The sequence below is a fragment of the Paramormyrops kingsleyae genome, chromosome 11 (assembly GCF_048594095.1).
Source record: "Paramormyrops kingsleyae isolate MSU_618 chromosome 11, PKINGS_0.4, whole genome shotgun sequence".
NCBI lineage: Eukaryota > Metazoa > Chordata > Actinopteri > Osteoglossiformes > Mormyridae > Paramormyrops > Paramormyrops kingsleyae.
In genome coordinates this window covers 8,301,818-8,329,740 of record NC_132807.1, presented here as the reverse complement: position 1 = coordinate 8,329,740, position 27,923 = coordinate 8,301,818, and the positions used below count along the sequence as shown (strand labels likewise).

Here is a 27,923-nt window from a genome sequence, read left to right as displayed (position 1 = left end):
CATTAGGCTCTGCTCCTGCCACAGTCTTCGCCCATGGCTCAAAGTTAAAAATAAAATGTCTTGTTTTAAATCCCAATCCCACTACAGAGTTTTACAAAAGCATCCTTATAACACGGGAGAAGCTTCACTATTCAACATGAATGGAGAATAGGGGTGCAGGATATTTAATTAAATCTACAGAAGAGTCTCCCAGCGACGATGACAGGGCCGGATTCTCAGTGCGAGCGGCGCACAGCTGAATGTGCAGTAATGCAGGTATCCCATCCTTATGCAAACCGCTGAAGATGAACTATGGCCACGTTCTGACACTTTAAGGCCAAACTCTCCTCCGCGACGTGCCCACAAATAAACTGCCGCCGCTTGTTTATGTTGCCACGGCAACAGATGCTAAATCTGGCCGATGAGTGACGGCGGTGACGAGGGCCACCAGACGGACAGAGACAGACATTTTCCGGCGTGGTGAGGGTGGTTGTTGTGCGGCTCCTGCCCACATGGACCAGCGCGCGGGGAAGGTCATCTGCTTGGGGAGCTGCCTTGTCTTTCTCTCGGTATGAAAAACAGGATGTTTTTCTCACGGGTAGAATGAGTGCGATGCCCATGACCAGCGGACCGGCGCAAAGTGTGGTGAACCCAAAGCCGCGCCCGTTCAGAGTCACACGCCACCTAGGGGGGGATGCCTGTAATCTTCACAGAGCTTCCAAGCTCTTGTCTGAAGCCCCCGAGGCACATCAGCGACCCCCGTCACATGGGACGCCTCGCCCCCCCCCCAGTCATGCTGCCTATCTCCACCTGCAATAGACAGACTAGGCACCTGCCCAGAGGCAGCAGGAGCACCAACCCCTAGAGCTCCTGCCTCAAATGAGATTCCCTTAGAATGGTGTCTAAGGGGACACTGGATGTGTATGTACGTGGGGGGGGGGGGGGGGTCAAGCCAAGTCAACTCATTTATTTGTTTATAGCATTTTAAAAACAACAAGGTTGACGCAAAGTGCTTTGCAGTCTAGAGAGAACTGATTAACAAGAACTACATTCATAGTAAAATATATAACAGTAAAATATCTAAATAAAATTACAGGAAAGCATGGATACAAGAAATAAGAAAATAAAAAAGATTAAAAATATCTACGTGTTTATGTATGTGAGAGTATCTACGTGTTCATGTATGTGAGAGTATCTACGTGTTCATGTATGTGAGAGTATCTACGTGTTTATGTATGTGAGAGTATCTACGTGTTCATGTATGTGAGAGTATCTACGTGTTCATGTATGTGAGAGTATCTACGTGTTCATGTATGTGAGAGTATCTACGTGTTCATGTATGTGAGAGTATCTACGTGTTTATGTATGTGAGAGTATCTACGTGTTCATGTATGTGAGAGTATCTACGTGTTTATGTATGTGAGAGTATCTACGTGTTTATGTATGTGAGAGTATCTACGTGTTTATGTATGTGAGAGTATCTACGTGTTTATGTATGTGAGAGTATCTACGTGTTTATGTATGTGAGAGTATCTACGTGTTTATGTATGTGAGAGACAAGAGCATTAGCCTGCTACAGCAGTGGTGGGGGGAGGTGGATGATAATGAACCGGGAGAGAGAACGAGCTGGGGGGGGCGGGACACCTGTGACCTGCACAGCGCCTTGCAAGCGGCATGTGCACCTGAGCGGCACCTGACCACAATCACTGCCACAGCTGCCATCGGCCAGCGGGGGGGCGGGGGGCCCCTTCTCAGGGGGAGGCGTGCGGCTAAAAGTGCAGCGAGCGGACACCTGCTCCCGTAAAACTGCGTCTGTGTGATGTGGGATTTCAGGCTCAGAGACGACCCTTAAGGAGCAATTAAACACAGAAGGAGGCCAAGGAGGCGGAGGAGGTGCGTGCTGGGCCCTGGGGGGGGGGGGGGCAGCAGCACACGGGGACTTCAAACATCTCCCTTTAGCGGAAAGAAAAAAGACAGAAACCCTGGGCTATGTACTGCTCAGCAAGCTGGGCCGTGACCACAGGGGGGGGGGGGGGGGATGCGTAATTCAATTTCCCAAAAAACCCATTAGGACATATCAACAGAAAGTGAAAAACTAAAAAAAAAAAAGATAGATAAAAAAAGAAATTAACAACAAGCCCACCACTGTCTGAGAATCCGGTGGTGTGACGGTAAAGGCCACGAGTCGATCGGGCTATGGAGGCCCCGGCGAGCGTCTGGCGTTCCGTGACGACCTGGGGGCCCAGTGGGTGTCAGCATTGGGAGTCCCACAAACGCCAGGGTCCCCGCATGTGCTGCCAGGGTGACCTGCCACGCTCCCAGGTGACGCAAGGCCCCCAAGAACCGCTGCCATTGCGCAGAGCCGCCGGTCAGCATCTCCCCGCCTGCAATCCCGTTAACGACGTCATTAATTCATGAGAGGAATTAAATGTTTCACTCCAGGAGGAGGCAAGACTGCCAGCCCGGAGCTCCATGCCGCTTATCTGCGGACAGGGGGCCCCCTCCCTCTGCTCCAAGGACGCCTTCACAGATGGGGGCTGTGCAGCTGGATGTCTGCACAGCACACGAAAAGGTTCTGCCGATATTTAGAAAGTTAAAGATGATTTGCACCCCAAAAAGGTTCCGTTTAGGTGTCAGCTGTACCCTTAAAGCTAAACATTCAGCTCCAAGAAATTCTTGAAATTGTTTAAGTAAACTGAGACACACAAGCAAATTTTTTGCTTCCTGCTAAAATAAATGAGTTTCCATTTCCTGAATAACGCAGAGTCTGACTTATCTAGTAATACAGAATCTAACGCAAAGTGATTTCCGAAGTGCCTTCAGACGAGGTACAGCAAAAAAAAAAAAAAAAAAAAAAAAAGAAGAAGAAGAAGATGAGAGAGAAAAACAAGATTCAAGCTTGCTCAGGAGTTCTGGAATGGGATCACGGCCCTCAAAGGGGCAGAGCTGGGAGCAGCGATATCTGGGGACCCCCAGAGTCCAGGCCACAACAAGGCATCAGCCCCCTCAGCAGCTGCGGCAGGCTCCATCACCCAGAGAAGAAATCAGGAGCGTTTCTGGACTTTTTCATGCGTGATCCTCCGCGCCATAATGAACAAAGGAGTGTGGCCGATTGGCACTAACTTGCCGCCAAGATGAGCCAAGGTAACGCACAGGTGTCCTTTTTAGGATGGGGGCGGGGCGCGGGGAGCACACACACTCACGCAACGTCTTTCATTAAGTCGGTAAGGGTAAATCCTGCCTATTGAGCTCATCACAGGCAGATTACTTTAATACACAACACCGGAGGCAGGGCTCAGGAGGGGGTGTGTGCGTGCGCGTGCGTGTGTGTGTGTGTGTGTGTGTGCGCGCGTGTAACTGCAGGTCAGCAGAGATAAAAATACGCACCCAGCCACATGGGCCAGGTCATCCGACCTGCATTCATCTTCCCAGAGGAAGCTTTTATTAATTCGCCACAGCACGCACGCACGCAGGCTCACGCATGCGGACGCACGCACACAGACGCACGCGCATGAGTGAGCAAGCACGAGTCGCATGACGTAACGGTCAAATTATCCCATTAGGCAGAAAATTTTATGCTGCAATGGAAAAATAAAAAAAGACACAAGCAAACCAGCAGCGCTCAGCAAAGCCCATTTAGTGTCCTTGTAAGTGCACTTCCTACTGCAGCCCCACCCATCTGAGAAGGGATGTGCTGCTCTGAGACACGGGGGGCGCCAGAGAGCCAGCCAATGTATGGCAAAGACGCCAAACAAGCTTAGATGAGGCAAACCTGACTGAGGGGAACAGGGTCGGGCACTGGAACTCCATTTCATTCTTCTACTAAGAATAACTGAAGAAAATGCACAGCAATTCCACCTGTGACAGCAAAAGGCTGTGAAGAGTTATAAAGTCTGTGAAGGGTACTGCTACGGCTATGGTCAGCCACAGTCCGTCCCACAGTATCCAGGTCCCGCCTCTAGCCCCGCCCACAGCATCTGGATCCCGCCCACAGCCACTCCTCCATGGGCAGACTCAGCCCTGACATCCACGGCAGCGTTGCTCCCCTCCGCTTCCTGCTCGAAAGTCACACGGAACGCAACAGAGGCCATTTCCTACTCCGCTTCACTTGTTTACGAAGGCGAGATTTCTCAGGAAAATTATCTCATGCCATTAGCACATCCAGTCGCCAGGCCGTCCTCCGACAAAACTCCTGACGGGCTTGAAAAAAATATGGCAGCTCAATACAAAAAAAAAAAAAGCACCTGGAGAAGCAGCAGAAATAACAACAAAAATCACTGGCATCATTTGTTTTACTGGCATCGAGGACAAATGAACTGGCACCTTTTGTGACCTACAGGATACAGCTAGAAAATTCCTAATGCACTGAACATAAAATTTTATGACAATAAAAACATTTTTGGTAATACTTTACTTAAGGCCATGCTTTTAGTCATTTATAAACACATTCATAATGTATTATAATGCATTCATAAAGCATTAAAACATGGCTAGAAGTATTTATAAAAAGGCTTAAGTAATTAACGACATGTTTAAGCCTCATGACTGTTTTACGAAGCTCTCATCTATAATGCACTATAGATACCTTTAAACTGCAGTACAGAGCATCCTTAGTGCTTATACATACCATTATAAAGGTATCTATAGTGCATTATGAGAGCTTCATAAGGTATTCATAATGCATAATAAACATGACTATAATGTGTAATGTCTTTTAATATTTATAGCCATGTTTATAATGGTATATGAATGCATTATTATTTGTTTTGAATGTGTTTAACAATTGCTAAAAACATGGCTGTTACCACGTTTTTTTATATAATTGATATTAATTAATGAAAACTTACTACAAATATCTCCAGTTCCTGCTGTATACAGAGAGGACACACTGCACCCCGTGCCACGATAGCATAAATGTCACCGTTCTTCCCGAATATTAAAACCGCTTTTATCACCAGCGACTAACTCAGCCTTATCAGGCCATCACAATCTTTTCTGACTTGTAAAATGGGCGTGAGTTGAGCCGGCATAAATTCCTGCCTGTTGGCAAATTCCTCTTTAATCTAAAGCTGGATTAAATTTAATCGATATCACTTAAATACAATGAATCACCGCCATCGTCGTGGAGCGATTTAAAAGCGGCACCATACGCACTCTCCAACGTCTCACGCACCACGGCGCTCCACGTGTCGGCAGCTCTCGAACCTGGGCACTGAGCACTGTGACCAGTGCTCCCAGTAAGGGGCCCGGCGGCTTGCTGGTACCGTGGGATTAGGCGGGCGACGGTGTTGAGTGGGGGCCCACGGTGCTGGGGGTGGGGTGCCCGGGTCAGGGGAAAGAGGATTGAAGGGGCATCGTGCCACGCCGGCCAACCTGGCTGACTCTCAGCCCGTAGAGCCAGGAGGAGAGCGTCCCATGTAATCCAGGCCGCCCCCCCCTCTCCGACAAAGGCACGGACGAGAATAATCATTATGAGAAACGAGAATGAGAGCGTGCGCCGGGCGCCCTCGCCAAGTGCAGGAGTGGGTGTTGCCCCAATCATCGGAATGACTCATCAGCCAGCCACACGAAATATTCATAACCGTCACGCCAACTTACATCGAAGTCCGGCGTCACGCTGAAGCCCCAGAATAAACCCCCTCTTTCATTCTGCCAAAAAGCCCCAGCGTGACCTTCGAATCAAACTGGCATCCTTCCATCTAAGCAGCACTGAATAGTAGTAAAAGCAATTAAAATATAGTGTCAAATAAGCAGCCATTACCTGCCATCTGCCAGGCTGTGGAAAACAGAAACAGGTTCATTACCGCTGAGGACCGGCAATCTGGGGTGAAGGCGGGCTGCCCTGTGCACACCACAGCTCAGGCCGCATGAGCAGCACCAAGCAGTCAACAACGGTAATATAAATCACAGCGCACTTAGATTTCAGTATCTATCTATTACATTTAAAGTACGTTGTCATTTCTAATAATACTCTAAGTTGATTTAGAGCATTTTCACCACAATGAATGGGTGTCAGACTCGTGAATGTACACAGGACAGAAATGAAAGCCCTGAGTTATGACTGTCGTCTCGTTAGCTACACCCCCCCCCCCCCCCCAACATACTCGTTATTCACCGTAATCCCATTTCATGTAATGCTTATTTGGGTATATTTTTTCTATACATTGTCACTGCCTTAAGTCTTAGCCCTTTCATATTTATCCTTAACTTAATTAGTTGTATATCTGTGTGTGTGACAAATAAGGAATCTTAAATCTTGAAACAGCAAAGCCCTTAACCTGGTGCTTCTGGGCCCATGAGACAGGATCCCCTCCCCGCCTCATCTGGTGCGTGGAGCTTCCTGGACATTCCCCCACCCTGCATGAGCCTCCCACATCTGCGTGCAGGCCTCCCTTTTCTGCAGAAGAACATTTGGATTGATCTAATCCGCCCAGATTACCGCGGCAGCAACGAGATCACAGAAAAAGGGGTCACCGCCACAGGCACCTCCCAGATTCCCCCGGCCAATGGTAGTGCATGTAATATGCCAACGATTGTAACATCATGGGAGTATTCACCTCTCTCATTGGCTAGTACTGACCTTATGCTTTTAACATAACAAGGATACTCAAAAGCGCATCAAGTGACAGAAATTCACAGCATGGCCACTACCATTCCGAAGAAAAAGAAAAAGAAAAAGAAAAAGAAAAAGCAGGCCATGCGACTGCCGTCTTGAAAAAGTGAGGCTGACTCGCGCTCTGCGTTGGGACAGCAAATCCCCAACAAATCGCTTCAGATCTGTCACTTTAGGTGTTATTCTCACAGCAAGAAAAAATGGGGAGGGGGGGGGATTTGATCTCAATTAAATTAGTTTTTCTGCCGCAAAAAAACACTTGAAAAAACAGCAAGTAAATATTTCCTACATATCAGCAGAATGGTGAAAATGAGCTGAGATTTTCTAATATGTGTAATAAAGAACATATAAAGTAAACAAGCATGAGATGGTAAGCGCTCCCAGCATATGGCCGGGTTCCCCACACCGCCGCTCAGGCGCTGCACACATATGGTGACGCCTCGCGCGCCATCTACGTGTTGTTTGGAAAGCGCAAAAGTCCACGGTATTTATAGGCCTAGCGAGCCGCTCGTACCAGTCCACTCCGGCGGAAGCGGCGAGTAAGCGCTAACGCTAGCGGCCGAGCACTAACATTAAAGTTACGGAGACAAAGCGACTGTTCGTTCACAAAAAGTGAGCACTTGCTCCAGTCCATCCCACCTGCTTGAGGTTCCGCTCTTCTGCACCACAAACCAATTTAACCAGCATCCCTGACTTTCATCGGGTAACACCCTTGCGTCATTCCACCAAGGATGGCTTGCTTATATTGGCTGGCTTATTAGCAGCGGCTAATAAACAGGCTGTCAGTGTAGGACTGCACATTGCCAGTTGCTAATGGAAGCATCAGCATGTAGCTCTCTGGCGCCACCTTTGGCCACCCTGAAAGCAGACGGGATTTCAGACGGGATGGCCGTGATGTGGAGGAGACCACGTCAAATCTGACTACTGCTCTCTGACAGAGTGCAAATGCTGCGAGATGGGAACTGACTGTTACCGCTGGTTACAAGCAGCGATCGGAGCAATCAGGCTTCTCAACTCAAGATGGGTGAGATTACCGTGAGCCAGGGTCAGATTAACGTGACCCAGGATTTAACGTGCGCTGCCCCCACTGTACAACCACCAGTCCAAAGCTTAATTTTCAATGGCTCCACCAGCAACTGCAATACTGGGGGGGGGGGGGGGGGCAAAAAATGAAAAATAAAAACCGTACACACCTGTACATTTTCTGTAAAATTACACCTATGTTTCCAGCATTACACAGCTCTGCACAACATTATCAAGTGGCATCAGAAACAAACAGTGCTCAAACAGCCTGTTATTTTCACGCTAATGTTTACTTCTGAGGCAGTGGGATTCGCACATCTGCGAGCAGCTGCACTGGATGCCGGCTGCTGAATATACATGAAACGGTAGCTTTAAATGCAGAATGCTCTCGGCACGGCCAGGGAGCCGGCTAACGACCCGCCCGTTTATACCTGTAACTAACCGATTCATTCCTGACCCGGCTGCCTGACAGCGCATTTAGCAAACTAATTAAACCGCAGCTTCTCCACATGAGCGGCTTCATCCATAATCAGATTAAAAATTTGAAGCGAAAAGTACAAAATAAAAGCAGGCTGGACGGCCGCAGGGTGGGGTTCTGACACATGAGCTTTGTTTGGTAACCACCCCCCCCCCCCCCCAACTTCCTCCCACTAAGACGTGTGGGAAGAGGGGCTTTTGTAATGCAAAGTTCTACTGCTGGGGAGACTTCCACCCGGGGAGAGGGGCAGGGAGGGGGGGGGGGGGGTCATCTTCTGAGGGGAAAGGGAGACTGGGGGTGAGAGAGGAGGGGTAAAGAAAGAGGCCCCCCAAGGTTCAACAAGCTGGGCCGAGGTGATGAGTATTACCTACTTACCCATCATGCCGGAGTTCATGAAAGGTGTCGGGGACAAGCCTTCGTGGGACACTAATCGACTGTCGCTCAAGTGATCACCATAATGAGGGCTGTCTGCAAAACCCTGGGGGAAGAAGGATCACATTATTAGGCTGCACCGCTAATCGAGTGCTATGACACTCCTCTAATTACTGAGGGAGGCGCTGCCATTGGTCAACTGTCCCCCGAAACGGAAAAAAAAACAAAAAGGGGAAAAGAAAAAAAACTATTTTAATCTTGTTTTGTTTATAAGTGGGGAAAACGTCACCCCGGAGAGCAGGGAACAGGGAAAGCACAGATGTTTCGGAAGACAGACGTGCCCGCAGCTGCCTTAAGGTTACCGCTGTTCCACTGCCACTCCTCACACGAAAGTGTGTTTGCAGCGGTGTGTGCTTGTGCACAGCCGCCACTTCTCTTATTAACACACGCAAGCGCGCGCATGAGAGCGCACCGCTAGTATGCTAATCACCGTCACCGCAGCGACGGACCGACAAAGCCGCGGAGATCGAGCGGACGCCGACCCCACTCCACTGAACGAACCTGGGTCATCAATCATCTTGGGGAAGCTGGTATCGAGCTCTGGAAGCCCCACCAGTGGTGCCGACCTGCTAACCAGGCTACAGCCCATCATCTAGCAAAACAACGTAACAATTACCGACATAGCAATAACGAGGCTTATTTCAAATACAAATTATTACGTATGCGCGATAAAAAAAAAATGAAAAGCCCTCCGAATAAAAGGCATGATTTCCGGAGCTCCGGAGGTAATTTCGGCAGTGCTGCACAGAGCCTTTTTCACGACAGTTATCGGGCTCCTTGGCTTTGGTCTAAATATCAGTCACAGTTGGGTCTTTTAAGAAGCCCGGAGCTGTCGGGGTAGCGGCTGGCGGCCCTGCAGCAGCGCTAATCCCAGAGCCTGTGAAGATCTGCCTCCAGCTCGGCCCAAAACTACATTAACTGCCGGCAGCGGGGAGGCACGCTGCCGGCCTCCATTTCTATAAGCTTTTTCACAAATTCATAGTCCTCGCTTTCCGCACACGCCACAGAAATATATGTACATATCTCTGGCCGGCCTGCCAGAGAAGCCGCTGAGATTGCCCATTGTGCAGCTGTCAGAGCCACCGTTTCCCCATCAATAACGCCATTAGCCCGCTCATTATTAGCGCCCGGATGGGGCACCGTGGCCCTCCTGTCTCCAAGGGCTTTCTCACGACAGGACCATGTCCTTCCGTCGCCATTTAAGGAGAACTCCAAAAAATGCTGCTGGATTGGAACCTGTGTTCCTCCCCGCCCAAAAAAAAAAAATGGCTGCCAGATCATAACAGGGAGGACCGGGTGAGGCAGCAAAGAGAAGCGCATAGTAATAAAACAGCGGCGGCTCCCCCCGGGGGACAATCACTTCATAAATCACATGACATTCATCACCGGGGAACCGCGCAGGTCCCCAGCCGTTCAGGTGGATGTTGATGTGCGCTGTCAGTGTGACATGAGGCCTGGCTACCGCTGGCTAAATAACCGGCAGGCCACTGCTTAAGGACATGCATCACAGAACCCCAGGCCGGTCCAGGTGAGCCACTGCCTGTGCTCATGACCGAGAGGGGGGGGCAGGCCAGACCGGTGGTGGCGTACGCGGGCGAAGCAGCCCGGGCAGGCGGGCAGCGACCAGTGGGGGGTCCCTCACAGCAGCGGGCCCTGCTGTCAAGATGACGCGCCTGCGGCCGCGATCATCCAGGACGCGCGGAGGAGCCCGGCCAAGGTCAGCCCGACCGGCTGGGGTCCCCGTTCACTGCCGAGCCGACCCCGCGTGTCAGCACACAGAGAGACTCGCGCTGCGGCCCTGAGGAGGCTGACAGAGACGGAAAACACACTGATCCAGAAAAAAATGAGAGAAAAAGCCCGGTTTGAAAAATAACACAAGATGCACAAATAAATATTCACAAAAGAAGGAAACGCTCAAAATGGAACCACACTCGGACAATTCCTACTGCGCTCTTCTGAGAACTGATGCTGGTAAGGCAGACAGGCCCTCTCTAAAAGTCTATCCTCACCCTAAATCTTACATCTCCAGCACCATAAAAATGTAATTAGTCGGTTTCCCTCTGCAGTGGCCTTTCTATGACGCCCCCCCATCGGACAGCCCCTGACACATCATCTCACGCTGCTGTCACTCCACGGGCCCTGCTGATGGAGTCCGGAGGCACTGCTGTACGTCCCCCACCATGTTTAATGGACGCAACATATGCAGAAGGCACTCTGATTTGATGCAGAATTTCTGGGTAAAACAGGGATGTGTGAGTTCACAGGCCGGCGAGCCGATCATGAAAAACACAGCCGGGCCACAGCCGGGGGAGGGAGACCGATCAGCTTTGCAACAGACAGACAAATGGACAAAACACAACGGACAAAATCCCTTTCATGATTTCAGGTGTCGAAATAAGTGTTGAAAATACCTAAATACTGCCACTGAAACTGTGGGCAAAAACCCAACATGAGGTTCAGAGATGAATCAGGATGCGTGTGACTGACATTCAGGCCTGTTTTGTTGACGTCAATGTGAACGGTCATGTTTACTGTGAAAACGGTGCAGCCTGGACTAACTAACCCTGCTTCCCAGGAGCTGACTCCCGTCTTCACTGCGCAGAGACGCGAACATCTGTCTGTTTACGGATGCCTGTCCCTCACCGCGTGTGTATGGGGTGGGGGAGGGGCTGATTTATATGCACCTGGAGCAAAAATATCAAGCGTCTCAACCCTGCAATTCAAATCAGCCTCCTGGCAGAGTCGCAGCCCGCAGACGTTCGTGCGGGAAGGACACTGGGAAGATAAACAAGGTAAGGCGGGAACGCAGGCCACGCCAAGCTGACATGCTGCTGATTTCTGATGGGAAGTGACAAGAGAGTGACGTGTAATGAAATGCATACAGGGCAACAGTAACAGCCAATGTGTTAAAGAAAGGAATACATTCTCAAAACAAACAAGCGGCAGAAGCGGCCAGCGGCATCGCCGGTCAATGAGATGGGGGGGTAAAATCGTGTCCTGGGGCGGGGATTCGGGGAAACAGCCGCCAGCCCCGTCCCGGCTCGCTCTCGCATCGCAGATCACATACAGAAAAGCCCAGAAGGCCAGTGGCTCATGCCCGGGGTGACAGTGTGACACTCACTGCAGGCGGGCGCAGTGCATGCGAGGGGTGCGCACTCAACCACGATATCTACTATTAAATTTTGCTCTGGAAATCAACAGCTGCCTATTACTTAATTTTTTCCGGCACTTTGCACACTTTGACCTATAAAAAAATGACATTACAAGGCTAATAAGAAGTGCACAAAGAATCCATCCGTCCATCCGTATTGTGTAACCGCTTGTGTAGCAGGGGTTCACGGTGAGGCTAGGGGCCAGTCCAAGGCAGTGGACGGCAGACGACTTCCTGAATGGGAAGCCAGTCCATAAGCGGGGAAATGCTCACACACTACGGACAACTTAATTATGGCCAGTCACCCTTCTGCTTGTGGGGAAACACTGGGAGAGCATGGGCACACAGGGAACGGGATTTAAGGCACTGGCATTGGGTGCGAGAGCAGTGCTAACCACTGTGATGAAGTACAAAAATAAGCTTCTACAAAATAATATTAATATTTGAATTTGGTAAGCAAGAACGGTTGATAATCCCAATAAAATTCAGCTCAAATTAAAATTCCATTCAAACCAAAGGAATGAATGAACGGCTTAAATTACCTTTTCAATCCAATGATACCTCTGACATTTTCAGGTTACTTCCAAGGGGAAAAAAATCATATCACTGAAAGGCTAAGAATTTACGAAAATACGATTTTATTTTAGAAACAGGCAGCTGCATTAGCCACTTAGCGATCTGATCTTAACAGGTGTCAGCCCTTGTTATTAATGCAGACAAAACATTTGCACGCCACCATTACTCTCTGCAGCGGATGCTGAAAGATTTGGGCCAAAGGGCTAAAAAAATGTATCATAGATATACTGCAGCTTCGCCATGTCGCCTCACGGGCAGCAAAGCACTCGGACTGCTCTGTCACCACGTAACCATGGTACCACGCGCTTCCGTAAACCGTCACTTTCAGCAACCGGCTGCTCAGACTCCATTTAGGATTTTAATGGATGGCATCTCTGGAGATTGAAGGCGGTCGGAACTGACCAATTTCTCAGAGTAATTAACTGTAAGTGATTTCCAGAATGCTCATCGAACGCGATGACATCCCCCCCTCCAAAAAAACCTCTTCTTCCCCAAAACAGCAACACCCTGAAATAAATCCCATTTTTAAAACTAGGTGTACAACTAAGAATAACAACATGTGTTTATGCTGGCATCTACCATTTAAGTAAAATTACTTTTCTAAATTGAGCATTTTTTATCGATTTACTGGTTAAATCTGCAGAATCATATATGCAAGGTGCACTGCATTTCTAAGAGACATGCGTCGAGAAATAGAAATAAATAATTATTTTCAGAGCAGCAGCTATCCTACAAGCCCCACCCCATCCAGCCCCCTACCCTAGGCGGCACAAGTTGCGTTTGATCCTGTGACAAACACAAACGATGAGCAGAAGAAAGAAAGAAAGGAATAAAATCACAAAAGGGGAAGGAAACAAAAAAATTACATTTGGTGCGTGAAAAGTGAAACAAAAAAAAAAACAAAACAAAACAAAGTAAGCTATACTCTTATGTGTTGGTTTTAGATTTACTCAGTTCCTCTTTCCTTCGTTCTTCAGAAAAACTGAAAAGTACGATTCCGAGAAGCAGACAGAAAGAAAAAAAAGGAGTAAAGGAACAACAAAATCAATAAACAGATCATGCTGCAGCAATTTAAACTAATTACAATGCTGAAATCTATATCATAATTCTCCGCAATGCAAGATAGATCTGTGTCTGCATTGTAAGTAAACCACTTCACCCATTTTGTTGGTTAATAAGATTTCTGTATTTTTCTCATTTCAACTTTAATAAATAAATGATAACCATCCCAAACGTCATTAAAATATATATGGCAAATGCAACAGAACACCTTCATCAACATACGGAGGTGTGTGGAGACCTGAGGAAGATTAAACAAGCGGAACATAAACGTGTTGTAAAAAAAAAAAAAAAAGCTTATTTAGCCAGGCCTGTCGGGGCAGAGTTATGGTCTGGGTAAGGAGGTGAATCTTACCCTGGAGGACTCGTAGGATGGACTGGGCTGGCCACCTGTGCCCCAGGAAGAATGGCTGCTCCTCTCATCCATTCCTGCCAAGAAGAGGGACACACACAATTCATTTACTAGCCCAAAAACAGCCACCTCTCGTCAGTCGGCTCAAACGCAAACACACTGAGGAGGGTGTGCATCCGGAGATAGAAACGAAAAGGGCGAGCTGGTCTACACCGCTGCCACTGCATTATGCTCCGGGATACAGCCACCACATAAACGGATGATCCATTCGCAGGGGGACCAAAAAAAATAATATTTACTCAATCAATTCATGGAGAGTTTAAAAATAAAAAGGGGCTGCTGGAAATGGTGCCATACAGGCGGTGCTTTTGCACATGGAGATTCGCAGTGCTCCATAGCAGAAAAGCCCATCTTAAGGTCTGAGTCACCAGGGGTGTCTGCTGCAATTAATTTGAGAGAATATGGGGGGGAAAAAAACACAACCACACCAAGAACTGGTGACTAATCATTTAGTTCTGTTTTCAAAGGCTCTGCTTTCTGAGCATGCAGCCAATTAGTTGTACATAATTTATGTTGGTTCTCATAAATTGTGCAAAATTCCCAAACTTACATTAACACACTAACGTTGACTAACAGCAACTGGAACGAGGTCATCACATTACATTAAATCTAAACCTATATAGACAAAAAAAAAATATATATAAGAACAAATAAACAATTCACTCCTGTATTTTAAATTGGTCACTGTGTTGTAATAAAGACAGTGCTTTTGACTAGCACCAAGCTAAGCTGCATGGCTGAATCCAAGCCACGTTGACATTTGCATCTGCCTGTGGTACAGAGACTTACAGGGCCATGACCAGAGTGGAAAAATCGACATCCCACCAAACAGAGGAACCTGTCCTCTGGGAAAGGAGCCGCGCTCTCGCTCCGTGGCTGAGCCCCACGCCACCCCCCCAAACAGCCTGCAGCACCCCTGGTGTCTTTGGGGACGCTGCCGGCTACCTCATGCACCACTGACATGTGCCGCCAGACGACACAGCATAAATATTCTAACCTATATCTAATTGACAATGCTTGACTTTCAAAAGCAGCACATCACAGTCTCGCAGGTCAGGCATTAAATTACACGCAGAGAGGAACCAAACAAACAAACAAAGTAATCTCAGCTCGCTGCCGATTTACAAATAGCTGAGAAAAGGATCATTTCTATTAATTCTCCTTTAGTGCAGAAATCAACCAGAAATACATTTCAGAATTGCTGTTATATATTAAGCATAATGGTTCACTATTCATACATTTTAAAAGATGTCATAAAATGCTATAAACTACTGCAGTACCAGAAATGCACTTACGGACAGAATTATATAGCTACAGTTCTTAAAGCCTCCCAGGGATTTTCACTTTCCTTTCTTTTAACAGTGCAAATCGGACCCCTCCATACGAACACCTACCGGATCCAAGCCGACGTTCAGCACGAGACACCACGCCCAGCAGAGGTCACCGAATGGCATGAGGAACTTCAGAAGACAAAGAAGCAGGTTATCGGGAACTGTAGCTTCTCCTCTGGCTATGAGATCACAACTCCAAAGTAAACGAGCGAGAAGCTTCATGCCCAGAGACTGTACCTGACGGGAAAGAGGGCTCCCTCAGCGGGCACGCAGTGCGGCTGCATGAACTGCAATATGCAGGGTGCCCACGCACCTGACCTCACTGGGTCAATTTCTAAATGTACATTAACGACATTGATGAAATAACTGATCAAGAATCGAAAGCTGACTAAAAGCCCTGTTGTTTCCAGACACTCCTGTCGTAAGTACAGCCTTATTAGTTACATTCAGAGTGTTTGTGAGGCAAAGCGAAAGACTTGAATATAGATATTAAATTGGCAGGAGGCCATAATCTCTGTTTGCCTATAGTGGTTTCAAGTCTGTCAGATAAGAGGTCACACATTTGTCTTATCTCCTACAGCAGCATGCAGATATATTTATATATGTACATTCATATCTGCCACTGTATTTATCAAATCCACTATATCAGCATGTCAGAGAGAAAAAATGCAGCCAAGAAAAATAAAACAAGGCGGATGACATCAGAGTCAACCCGAGAAAACAGAGTGAGCGTATAACGGCCTTGCAGAGTTGAGTGACCCGCAGATGGGCTGAGGACCACGGCGCTGAGGAATCACATCATGCCCACAGCTTTTCCTGTCACATTCTTTCCGCAGCTGCTCGACTGTTCAATTAAAAAAAATATACAAACTAAGGATAATCCAAAAACCCGTTTCTTTGGAAAGTCATGTTTCCCCGGGCCATACAAAAACAAACCCCAGAATCTGCATACATGCTAAAGCCAGGGAATTTGAAACAAATTTTTTTTTTAAAAAGAATTTGTTTAAGGGGCATTAAAGCAGGAACTGAAACCACAACGGAAAAAAAAAATCACACCCATTTGCCACAAAATTCAACGTACAGTATTATTTTCTATTTACTGCAATGTGGCAGTCATAGTAAAACTGCCCTTTACGTACACTGATAAAAGACAGAATATTACCCAGAGCTTTCCAGCCACAGACTTCACTGGAAATGGAACAGTGGCAAAGACTGAACACCAACACCAAATACCCTTCTTAGGGAGCTCCCTCAGTTTGAAGCTAAAACAGGACTGAGAGTGCGCAGGTACGATTACTGAGAAAACGAAACCAGCTTACGACAAAGGGCCAACACCTTGATACAGAAATGCATAACTCATACAAAAATCTTCTTATTCTACAATAATATTATTAACAAATAATAATCAGGTACTGAAATAAACGTAAAAACTTCCGCAAGGGTGACATGCTAACAACACACACACACTGCATCAAGGGACGATCACATGTCACAGATTCGCAGCTGATTAAAACTGCAAACGCCCCATGCAGCCGCACTCCAGAACCTCAGCAACTTCATCAATAACATGACAGGAAGCTTTGTTTACGTCTGTCACTCCATTCCCGTTGTTTGCCACGTCTGCTGGCTCGTTGAGAAGTATCACCCCAACACGCATCTACACCGGATTATCGCATCTGGCCGGTTTAGCAAAAATGTCCAAAAAAATCTGATTCTAAAAATCTAAAAAATGATTTATTTTTTATGGAAATATTATGGGGGGGGGAAAAAAAGGGAAACAGTGCATAGGGTATGGGAACTCGAGTGTGTTCCTGGCCATATTCACCCAGTTTCACCAGTACAGGGACCTACATGAGCTAAGCCACACGCCATGATGGTCCCTCTGCCAGTACTCACAATCTCCAAGGCCAAGTACTGGGTAACCATCTTCTACCTCCGCACCCAAAAGGAAGCAGGGCTAAGAATTTCCAACAAGACAAGCACACCTGACAAGTCTGACACCCACCGAGAATTGCTCCTTCTCCCAGCCCACGTACGTGCCTACCGGCTTGCGACAGTGACACGGAGAACACGTCTGACTAGACGTAACATCATGAAGTCACTTCCTGGCTTTGTTATGTTTTGGGTTTTTTTTCCCCCTCCCCCTGTCACAGCTAAGAAACAACATATTCTGCTAAGCAGCACAGCAGCTAACAGCTGGGGAGACCTCTAAGCAGAAACAGAATCTCCCGGAATGACTCTGGGATATGCAGCCGCACAACGTCTCTCTCATCACACCACTTGGCCATAAAAGCATTTCTAAGTTAAAGTGAGGACGTCAAAACCTGAATGAATTCACACTGCAATACTGTGTAAAGGTGTAAATTTCATAATCTACTTTGAAAATAGTTTAATAAATACGCACAGAAAAAAGGAAAATGGCATCTAGTCCAGAGATGAGTCCTCACACAAACACACTGCAGATTTCAGCCACGGTCGAGCAGCAGGGGACAAACAGCCTCCTAGAGCCAGCGAAAGTAAAATATCGGCCTCCCCGCGCGATAACCGTCCGCCGTGTCAGATGTTAGCGGTCCCTCCTCCCTCCCCCAGCGATCTACGCAGTAAAAGGATGAGCCGTGAGGCTGACAGGCTGTGAATAAGGGAATGAAGGAGAAGCCGTGGGCTGAGGCCCCGATAAGGCGGCAGCGGGACCCGTCGCAGTGAAGTCAGAGGTGTCGCAGCACTGGAGCGCACCTGCGCTGGTGAGAAAGCGTGCGGGGGGAGGGCTTGTCAAGCCCATCGAGGCATCTTCATTAGACAGCCGCCGCGCTGCAGAACTCAGTCATCCGAACAGCGCTGTCAGGAAGAAAGGGATCGGTGGGTAGCGCGCGGTACGGCGGTGCCGCAGCGCTCAGATTAAGGCTCCCCGTATATCTGAGCGTGTCACGGAGGCTTTCCGGAAACAAAGGCGAGGTGAGACAACGGAACAAAACACATCAAAGGCCCCGTAAGGCAGGCCAGATCTGGAGCACAGCTTGCAGAAATTAACGGGTTTTTCTTTTTTTTTTTATTTCTCCAAGCTGTTCGCTTCTAGCCCTACGAGTCACACTCTCGTGATGCGTCTGCCAGTGGTGACAGACCCCCCCACCACCACCCTACACACACACCTACAGAAGCGCTGCACAAGCGAACACCCCGGGCTAGCAGTGTCAGGCCGTCTCCAGCTTCTCACGGGGTCCTGTTCCGACCAACGGTGACACCAGCCTGTGGATGAGACCTCAGTGACGGGATGCACAGTGCCCATGCCAAAGAGAAACCCAACCCCCCCCCGGCCCCCACTAACTCATTCTGTTTCTCTTACCATGAAGAAAAGGCACCCCCCATCACTGACCCAGGCATCACGTTTCATGAAAACGTCACCCTCTGATGTCAGAGCGAGACGTCCTTCCCCTCACCTGACATCTGAAGTTAAGTACGCTTTGCAAATCCTCTAATTTGCGAGCATACACACTTTGCGTTGTCTTTTGCAAATGGGTGTGTTCCGCTTCTAAAAATGCCACTGCGACATGCACATTTAAGGTGAGATCCATCATTTACACATTTCTGATTTCTAACACCCCTTTTTCCAACGATCCTGCGGGGCTGCAAAAAGGTAAAAGGAGCCGTATGTGGTGGCAGAACTGTACCGTGAACTGTTAAAAAAAAAAAAAAAAAAACGGCTGTATGGAGCTACTGCCTGTGCTCCCACACGCAAAGAAAAAAAAACACAGAATGCTTGTTTTCTCACAAGAAAACTAAACATGCATTGTTATCGGGGCAACATGAATCAGATTTCAAGGGGGAAAACCCTGCATCAGGCATGACTGTAACCCCCAGAGAAGCACCTGGCACTCTGTGGTTTGGTTTAGGGGGATTTGGGGAGGGGGGGGGGTTGCTGTGGGCAGGCGGGGGTAGGTCACAGCTTTGGCGCTCTCCCACATTTTAATATTAAATTCATCCCCCAGAAATAAAGATCAAATCTATCTCGAACGTGAACCGCAACAGACCTAATCTCACCTGACACAGTGCAGAACCTTAAAATCAAATCGGCAGGTAGGAAGAGGCTGATTCTTCTGCATTCTGTGGCTTGTTTACTGAAGTAGAAGCCAGTGGGTGCCCGGGCTAACCTCAAGGCAGGTGGACTCAGCTGAAATTGCATGATGCCAGGTTACAGGAAGGTGAGTGAGCCAACGTAGAGTCCCCATACCCCATAGACGTACCACATTAAACATGCGTGGGATCCGGCTGTGACGCTGCAATTCACAGCATGACCGTGACCTTTTACGAGAAACCAGCCACCTGAGGAGACAGATGACCCAGCTAAGTGTGTCCCTGATAGCCCTTCCCAGCACAGAGAAACCTGAGGAACAGGCTTTGGTCTTTCTTTCGCTTCTGGCCTTCATGATATGTCATTGCGGGTCTTGTGAGAAGCGGTCATCACAGTCATCCCGAGCTACAGAACCGCTAACGGCTCACGGTGGGTCATCGCTACCAGCATGAGCTACAGAACTGCTAACGACTCATGGTGGGTCATCACTACCAGCCTGAACTACAGAACCGCTAAAGACGCACAGTGGGTCATCGCCGCCAGCCTGAGCTACAGAACTGCTAACAGCACATGGTGGCTATTACCGTCAGCATGGGCTACAGAACCGCTAACGGCTCACGGTGGGTCATCACCGCCAGCCTGAGCTACAGAATCGCTAACGGCTCACGGTGGGTCATCACCGCCAGCCTGAGCTACAGAACCGCTAACAGCTCATCGTAGGTCATCACTAGCCCATCTGTTCCCCCCGTGCACAGAGACATGGGAAATCGCTGTGATATAACGCAGGAGGGGGGGGAGTGACAGAAATATCCATCTCTACAGAAAACACCACTGGGCTCACCTCTACACACAGCACAGTCATCTACTCCAATTACATCCAAGTCTCTATTACACACACTGTATTCAATCAGTATTACTGCACCCAAGTTTGCAAAATTTACAGCCTGCCCCAGAGTACAGCACAACACTCACATGCATGGAATAAAAAATTAACATCAAACATGCTGCATGTATATTTAAGCATATATGGAAAATGCACATATGCATGTGTGTGTGTGTATGTATATATATATATATATATATATATATATATATATATATATATATATATATATATATATGCATATGTATTTATTTATGTTTATATATACACGTATGTATGTATGTACATAAAGGTGTTTGTGTATGCATACATGTGTATGTATTTGTGTATGTCCCTGTGGGTAGATGGTTAAACACATAGGCAGATTATTAAGAGCCAGCTGAAGGCGGCTTGCACTGTACCCTGCCGCGATGACAGCTAATTACTGCAGTCTTAACCGCAATAATGTAGAGAAATGGGGGCAACATTAATGCAAAGCCAGGGGCCCCAAAGAAAGATATTCTACAGTCTGTGACCCTGAAGACAAGGCCCAACAGCCAGGGGCCACAAAGCCAGTGGCCCAACAGCTAGGGGCCCCAAAGCTAAATACTCTACAGCCTGTGACCCTGAAGACAAGGCCCAACAGTCAGGGGCCGCAAAGTCTGATGCTCTGCACCCTGTGACCCAGTAGACAAGACCCACAACCAGGGGCCACAAAGCCAGTGGCCCAACAGACAGGGGCCCCAAGGCTGCCGGCCCTGAAGCCAGCAGCCCTGCTGAGAATTCTGCAGTAGCCAGGCGCCTGCGATTTATTATTTTAAATCCCTTAAAAGGAAAATGATAAAGCAGGGCTAAGGCGGTGGGACAGGCTGCCCTGTGAGCTTCCCCGGCTCAAAAAGGAAGAAGATTGAACTTAAATTTCATTGGCGTAGTGCACGAGGCAGCAGAAAGCCCACCTGAAAACCCAGTCCCAAAAATAGGCAGCGGGGTGAGTGCAAAGGCACTGGTAAACAGCTCTGCACGGGAGGGAGGCCTGGGCAGCCATGGCTGGGGATTAGGGAGGTCCACAACAATGGCTTCCCCTCATCAGCATTTTCTATATCTGAAATGCAAATCCTGATAAAAGTATCAGGCCTCCGGTCACGCTCAGCTACACACTCTGCGTCTGCTTCGCAAACCACTGGCTGACCCTCGACCGTGGCGTGTGTGTGTGTGTGTCTGTATTATGTGTAACCAAATGGCCCCCACAATGTGATAAAAACATGAAGAGCTCTTTTTCAAAACGGCATAAATCCATTATTATAGTTTTCAGGAAAATGACATTTTTTACCTAGACCCACACATTTTGTTAATATTTCATTTATCCTGTTAAAATGGTTTGTTGGCTCAGTCTGAACATGTTGAACAATGATTGTTAAATCAAACAACAGTATTGTTGATTATAAATTCAAAGTTTATTTTTTTTTTCAAAACACTATAAATCCATCCATTCTTTTCCAAAACGCTATAAATCCATCCATTTATTTCCTAAAAGTTGATTGTTTATGTGTGTTATGTGTGAACATGCAACATATGACATCAGGGACTCATACAATAAATGAATATAAATCAAAATAAGTGCAAATGCATTAAATAAATAAAATAAATAGTAACAAACTAAATAGTAAAATAAAATAAATATTGGCAATTTCACGTTTCAATATCGTCCACCACATAAAACAAATAATCCGGTGACAGCCTCTCGGCGTGACAGAAACCGGTCGCAGCAGCCATGTGTTGCCATCCCACAGTAGGTATTAACGCACCACCTGAGTGACGAACCTTCCTTTTTTGTTGTTTTCTTTGTCCAGTCGGCGTTTTCTACCTCCAGCTTTAGGTCTCACTGGCTCATGGATGCCATCAAGAAGGTTTAAAGCACTCATTTTGAGGAGGACACTAAACAAGATCGCAACAAAACTCCATCGCCTTAGAGCACCGGCAAGTTCGATTAAGTCGCACACTCACCGAATTCTGATTGGTCGAGAGTACATATCACGTTCTGACAAAAAATAGGTACGGCGCTTATTGCGGTTTGGATAGAAACGGCATCTTGCAGTACATCTTAAACAAGGAAATATAGAGATTTTGCATGAACTGTTAATGTAGCAGTGAATAGGTTCAGTGCACAGCAAAATGGCATGACAAACTCATTTTTTAAAAACTTGGCGTTTATCGTGTTTTGGAAAAGAGCTCTTCACATGTTTTTTGACGTTGTGGGGACCATTTCTCAGGTCCCCACAAAGATCTGTGAATGCAATCAAAAGACTTAAAATGCCAAAAATCTTGTACTTTTGGTTAAGGTTAGGGCTGGGTAGGGGTTATGGTTGTCATGACAGTATTAGAGTTTGTCCCATAGAAATGAATGGAGGGTCCCCAGAATGATATAATTACAAACCCATATGTGTGTGTGTCTGTGCGTGTGTGCATGCATGTATATGTGTTATGTATGTGTGTGTATGTGTGCGTGTGTATGTGTATGTGTGCACGTGTGTGTGTGTGTATTTGCGTGCGTATGTGTGTGTGTGCGTGTGTGTGTGTGTGTGTGCACATGTGTGTGCGTGTGTGTGTGTGTGTGTGTGTATGTGTGCACATGTGTGTGTGCGTGTGTGTGTGTATGTGTATGTGTGCACATGTGTGTGTGCGTGTGTGTGCGTGTGTGTGCGTGTGTGTGTGTGTGTGTGCGTGTGTGTGTGTGTGTGTGTGCGTGTGTGTGTGTGTGTGTGTGTGTGTGTGCGTGTGTGTGTGTGTGTGTGCACATGTGTGTGCGTGTGTGTGTGTGTGTGTGTGTATGTGTGCACATGTGTGTGTGCGTGTGTGTGTGTATGTGTATGTGTGCACATGTGTGTGTGCGTGTGTGTGCGTGTGTGTGCGTGTGTGTGCGTGTGTGTGTGTGTGTGTGTGTGTACACACAAACGAGCGGATGAGGAATAAGTCCGTCACATAACAGCTCTGAAGCTTCCCACAGCCAAACACTGCAAAGAATTTTTTCGTGGCCATAATTAACACAAATGTAAAGGGACTGAAGGGGGGGAGTTTTGAAATAAGCCAGCAGGAAGGTTATGAAATGGGACTTTTCAGTTTAACAATATTTGATCAGCTGGGTTTGTTGGCAGCGTCGCGCGTAGAACGTAGGCTGCTCCCCGCCGACTCACCCCTGGCTTCCCTCACATCTGCTCAGGCATCCCATCGGAGATTTTCAATACTACGCTGCTTATCTCTAAAGGCAAACAAAGCATGGAAGGGAGAAAAAAAAAAACATATAATACCAACAGCCCTGTTGGCAGAGCTTGAATTAACAGAGGGAAAACAGGAACGCCGCAGCAGCTCCAAGGGGTAAAGCACGCGCCGCACGTCAGCAGCCCCTAGGGGGCGGCAGGCCGGGCCCTGCGCTCCGCCGGCGTCGGGCATGCACGCCGCTAACATTTCCAGAACGGAGAGGAAATCACTCGGACCAGAATGAAGGGAGCTAACAGCTAACGAAGAGAAACAGACCCGGTTATAGCACTGCATGGCGATTCTGCTGGAGCGTCTCTAGTCGCGGACGGCCGGCCGCTCTGGCACCGTCACACCACATCACCCCGGGGGTCATTCTTAGGGTTGGGGGGAGCAGGGTTTTAATGGGGAAGTTCACCTGGGGAGGGATTCCCAAGTTACCCCTCAACCTCACCAACAGGAAAGGGGAAGAGAGGACAGCACCCTTTAGGAGGCTGGTCTAAATTACACCAGCGTCACTTAGCCATCAGGATGAATCACAGTGTTATAAAGCTGCGGACGACCATGTGAGAAGCTCACCAATGCTTGGGGCCCGTCTGAGTACCTTCAGGTTAAATGTTAACGCCGTGTGTCGACGTTAAGAGGGAAGAGATTGACGCCTCCATCGGTCTCACCGGCACCTCCGCCACCGAGCCGCCCGGGTCACTCCTGGAGGATTAATCCCAACGTGCCCATTAATTTCCTCCCCGCTACTGCAGCCGACAGGTGGGGAGGGAGCCGGGAAGGGGCAGGATGTGAAGCTCCATCCTGGGCTTCCCTCTTCACGGGCGATTCGCGGATAAATCCGCTTAGGCACAGCCTTCCGAACGGCGCCCACACTCACGGTTTGGCCGTGCGTGCGCGAGATAAGCGGCGGCCCGGTGGCTCTCGCCATGAAAGGGCTTCTCCTCCTCTTTACAGCGGAGACTCGGGCTCCATCATCTGGGGCAGGCGCTTTCCAGGTGGGAGCACACATTTCCAGGGAATGGCGCAATCTGCAGCACAGGAGGCAGTGTCCGGCAGAGAAATGAACAGCGCTGGTTCACGCAGACCTGGGTCATGGGGTCATACAGAGATGCTGGCACCTGGAATTTGCCCCGTTTTCTAACAATCTATACTGCCCAGCTCCTTGCATCATAGGTCCCCTCATGACCACATGATGCTCAAGCTAACGGGGGGAAGGGGGGGTGCATACTGACTCACAAACTGCTCACAACACACCCTGAGTAGAGCACCATTCATTCCCATTCCACCCATGGCCTATAAGCCTCGGCGTCCCACAGCAGGGCTCTCTGCGGCAGGGTGGTGGTTTCCCGCGTCTGGCTACAGCAGTACAGCGAGGACTGACACCAGAGCCCCCCAGCTGGGACGCCCAGCCCTGCACTCGCAACGTGCTTAGTGTCTCCAGCCTGCATTCCCTGCCCGGACGCTGAGAAGTCCAGCGAGACCCAAAGAGCTCCCCCTTCCCAAACAGCCTGAAGTCATGCCATGCGAATACAATCGGCCCTATTCATCTCCCTGACCACCTCCCCCCGGCCCCAGTGGCAGGGGCTGCCGTGGGGCCCAAACCGTTCAGATGTCTGGGTATCACTCGATCCAGTCGCAGGGGATCTCGGCCAGCTCACAGCGGCAGGTGGCCCGACTCTGCCCTCCAGGACACGGTGCGGGCCCCCCTACCCCGCAACCCACCTGAGAAAACCTCACCCCTGACCCCAGCCGAGCTCCAAGTTTATAACCTCGCCAGCGGTGGTGAACGCAGATGTGGGAGCGGAGCTGAGCCATGGCGTGACTGGGGGGGCGGGGGGGGGGGCGCTCGAGCAGAGACAACGGACCAAAACCGGCTCCTCAGAGGCACCATCCAGCTCGCAAGGAGACGGACTTCACTGTCCACTCAGCGACTCCTCACTCACTGCCTGTTCCCCAGACTGACCGCTTCTGCTAGCAGCACCAGCAACGCTCTACATCTATCATCACATTTATATTTTTAATTACCTGCAGAATATTTCAAATTATAATAATTAACAACTTATAGAAACACTTTTTTTTTCTCCAAGAAAAGCCAGTATGAGGCTGTATCACATTCATTCGCACACTGGGGTATTTTCAAGAGTCGCTGTATATGATGCTAATTCGTACAGTAACTGTATTCCAACACACCCCTCGGTGTAACTGTGAAACACGGCGAATACAGTGCCAAGTAACCTGCCTTCAAAAGACCTCCATCGCCATGGCAACAGAAGGATTCTCTGTAACCAAGTCAGGAGGTGACCTATGATGTATACATGAAAGATGTCCGGAGTTACTGAATCCACCATGCCGAGGACAGACGGCCCCGGGTTCCGGGCCTGTGCAGTGGGAAAGGGATCGGCTTCCACATGCACGTGTATGGCTGGCTGACGGTTCACAGAGTACAGGCTGTCTAAAAATAAACAGCCACCGTGGGTAGAAAAGCATCCAGCTTTAACGAGTGAAAGGAGGGTTATCAAACAAAGGTGCCAGATCAGACTAAAAAAAAAAAAACACCAGAAGAAAAAAAACAGGAGTGTGGTAACAGGTGAGGCCTTCAGCTCATTTTTTTTCCAGGAGGGTCAAAAAAAACTGATATGTAAAAGAATTTAAGCGCTGAAAGGGATGCTTGCAGTTATAGAAAGGCACTGGCACATACGTTTGACATAACGCGTTTCTTTTTTAAATAAATGCTTCCTTAAATGACAGTGGGACTTAGCGGGTGTTTTAAACAAAAAAGCATCATAACACAAATGTACAAATCCGAGGCAAAGGCTTTGAAGATAAGTGGCGCTCGAGCAGAGTATTGTCACCTTGCATATCTTCACCCATTGTGCCAGGTGCAGCGCGGCACAAACTCCTTTTGTTCACCGCAAGAAATTATCTAAAACTGCACGCAGTACCTCTCCAGCGTTCTCCAGTTTTTTGTTTGTCAAAAAAATAAAAAAACAGAAACTCCCGTGGCTGAAACTCCTTAACAATTAATTCCAAATAACACCTATATATTCTTCTCTCAGCTCGTTAATAATTGACTGGTGGCGGTTCGCTAATCCACACATTTAGATGAAATGCATACCCAGACTGAAGTCTTTGATGCCGTCGGGAAACTGCGTCCATTGAGGGGGACAGAAAAGGGGCCAGGGCGGGTCAAAACTCGACAGGAAGTGTGCGCCGGCTGGAGACCAGACTGCGGGGTCCACTGACGGGCCGCGCTCTCGACTGCGTCTCCCATCGGCCAGCTGCAGCCGGGACGGACGGCCGGGATAATCGAGACTGAAGTGAGGAATAAGCCACCTCACCTGGCGTGTGCACTGTCTATCAAAGGCTCATTAGCATATTTTCAATAAAACCTGCAGGTGGCTGTCGAGAACGAGGACTGGACGCGACTGGCATGACGCAAACGACAAACAATGAAACATTCTACTGCTAGTTCCGAAGTAACATTCCTTCAAACAGGACCACTGAATCTACAAATAAAGTTGGTTCTGGTTCTGTTTGAAGACACTGGTGTCCTGCTAAGCAACATAAATGCAAAAACAAAACAATTTATATAGAACAATTAAAGGAACAGTAAAGGAATCAGCTGCCACAATGGATGAGGTCATCGTCGCGCATCAGCACCAACTTCCTAAAACTGTCCCACCGCATGCAGACCTGTACCTGACCTGGAAACAGTGGGAAAAGAGGCGAGTCTGACCTGTCGGATCTCTGGCCATGAAGACGGAAAGAACTGCCGTCGCGGAGAAACAGAAATGCAAAAATAAAGCTAGCAGACACGCACCAAAGGTTGCTTGGAACCTTCCGTCAACCGGCACTGTGTGTCTTTGGGGACGTCCCTCTGACGAGGCAGGAAACAGGAGCCCGTGGCAGAACCACATGCAAAAGCTGGGAGGACATGCAAACTGCGCCTCGGAGAAACACGTGACACCAGAGCCCAGAATCACAGGCGGGTCGTCAATGTGCAGCCCAGTGCTCCTTCAGGAAGAGCCCTGCTCTCAGCACTCAGTGGGTCCCTGGCAGGCCATACAATCAGCCACTCGGTGCCCTTTCTGACAACGCCGTCATTCCACTGCGACTTCCCCATTTGTGAGAATTTGGCAACATTCACACGATATACAAACAACAGCGATGAATTATAAACAACTAGTGGCACACGGATTCAGAAATTTTGGCTCATACTGATAACTCATATAATTTAGTCTAATTTAACTGATACCTAATACCAATACCCGACCAACCTGTAAGCTACACGAACCTGTGGTGAAACTGATGTTGTTGATGTTACTACTTAAGATACCATGAATGTGGGTACCAGCAACATTATATAATGCAGGCAGGGAGACATCAGTGAACCAACACCGACTTGACAGAATGTAACGAGGTTTGTAGTGGTGAATGAGCCAAATTCCGACTAAATTCCTCATCCTCCACTACGGAAAATGGCTGATCGTCCAATGCAATCACCTCTATTATTTCAGTGCTTATGTCTTCAGCTCAATCAAGATTGGCACATTGGACTCAGGCCAGCGTTTTAATTTTCGACGAATGTCGGCCAATACTGATACGTTAACTGATATATCGTGCATCTCTAAAGACAGCTGAAAAAAAATGTAATACCGTCAAAGAAAAAATGCCATACTTCTA

At 48.2% G+C, this 27,923-nt stretch overlaps 1 protein-coding gene across 8 annotated transcripts in view; it reads right to left on the bottom strand.

The window, feature by feature from the left end:
* Positions 1-27,923, bottom strand: part of tcf12 (transcription factor 12) — a 79,138-nt gene that overhangs the window by 45,820 nt on the left and 5,395 nt on the right. For 5 of the 8 annotated variants that reach the window (XM_023814114.2, XM_023814113.2, XM_023814116.2 and 2 more), the window contains 2 exons: positions 13,667-13,740; positions 8,469-8,571 (listed from right to left, as the gene is read on the bottom strand). In XM_023814114.2, coding sequence (XP_023669882.1) covers positions 8,469-8,571; positions 13,667-13,740 — 177 coding nt within the window. Of the gene's footprint in view, positions 1-8,468; positions 8,572-13,666; positions 13,741-14,273; positions 14,299-15,117; positions 15,184-27,923 lie in introns of those variants that run through there. The other 3 variants (XM_072717974.1, XM_023814119.2, XM_023814121.2) reach the window with 3 other exon arrangements.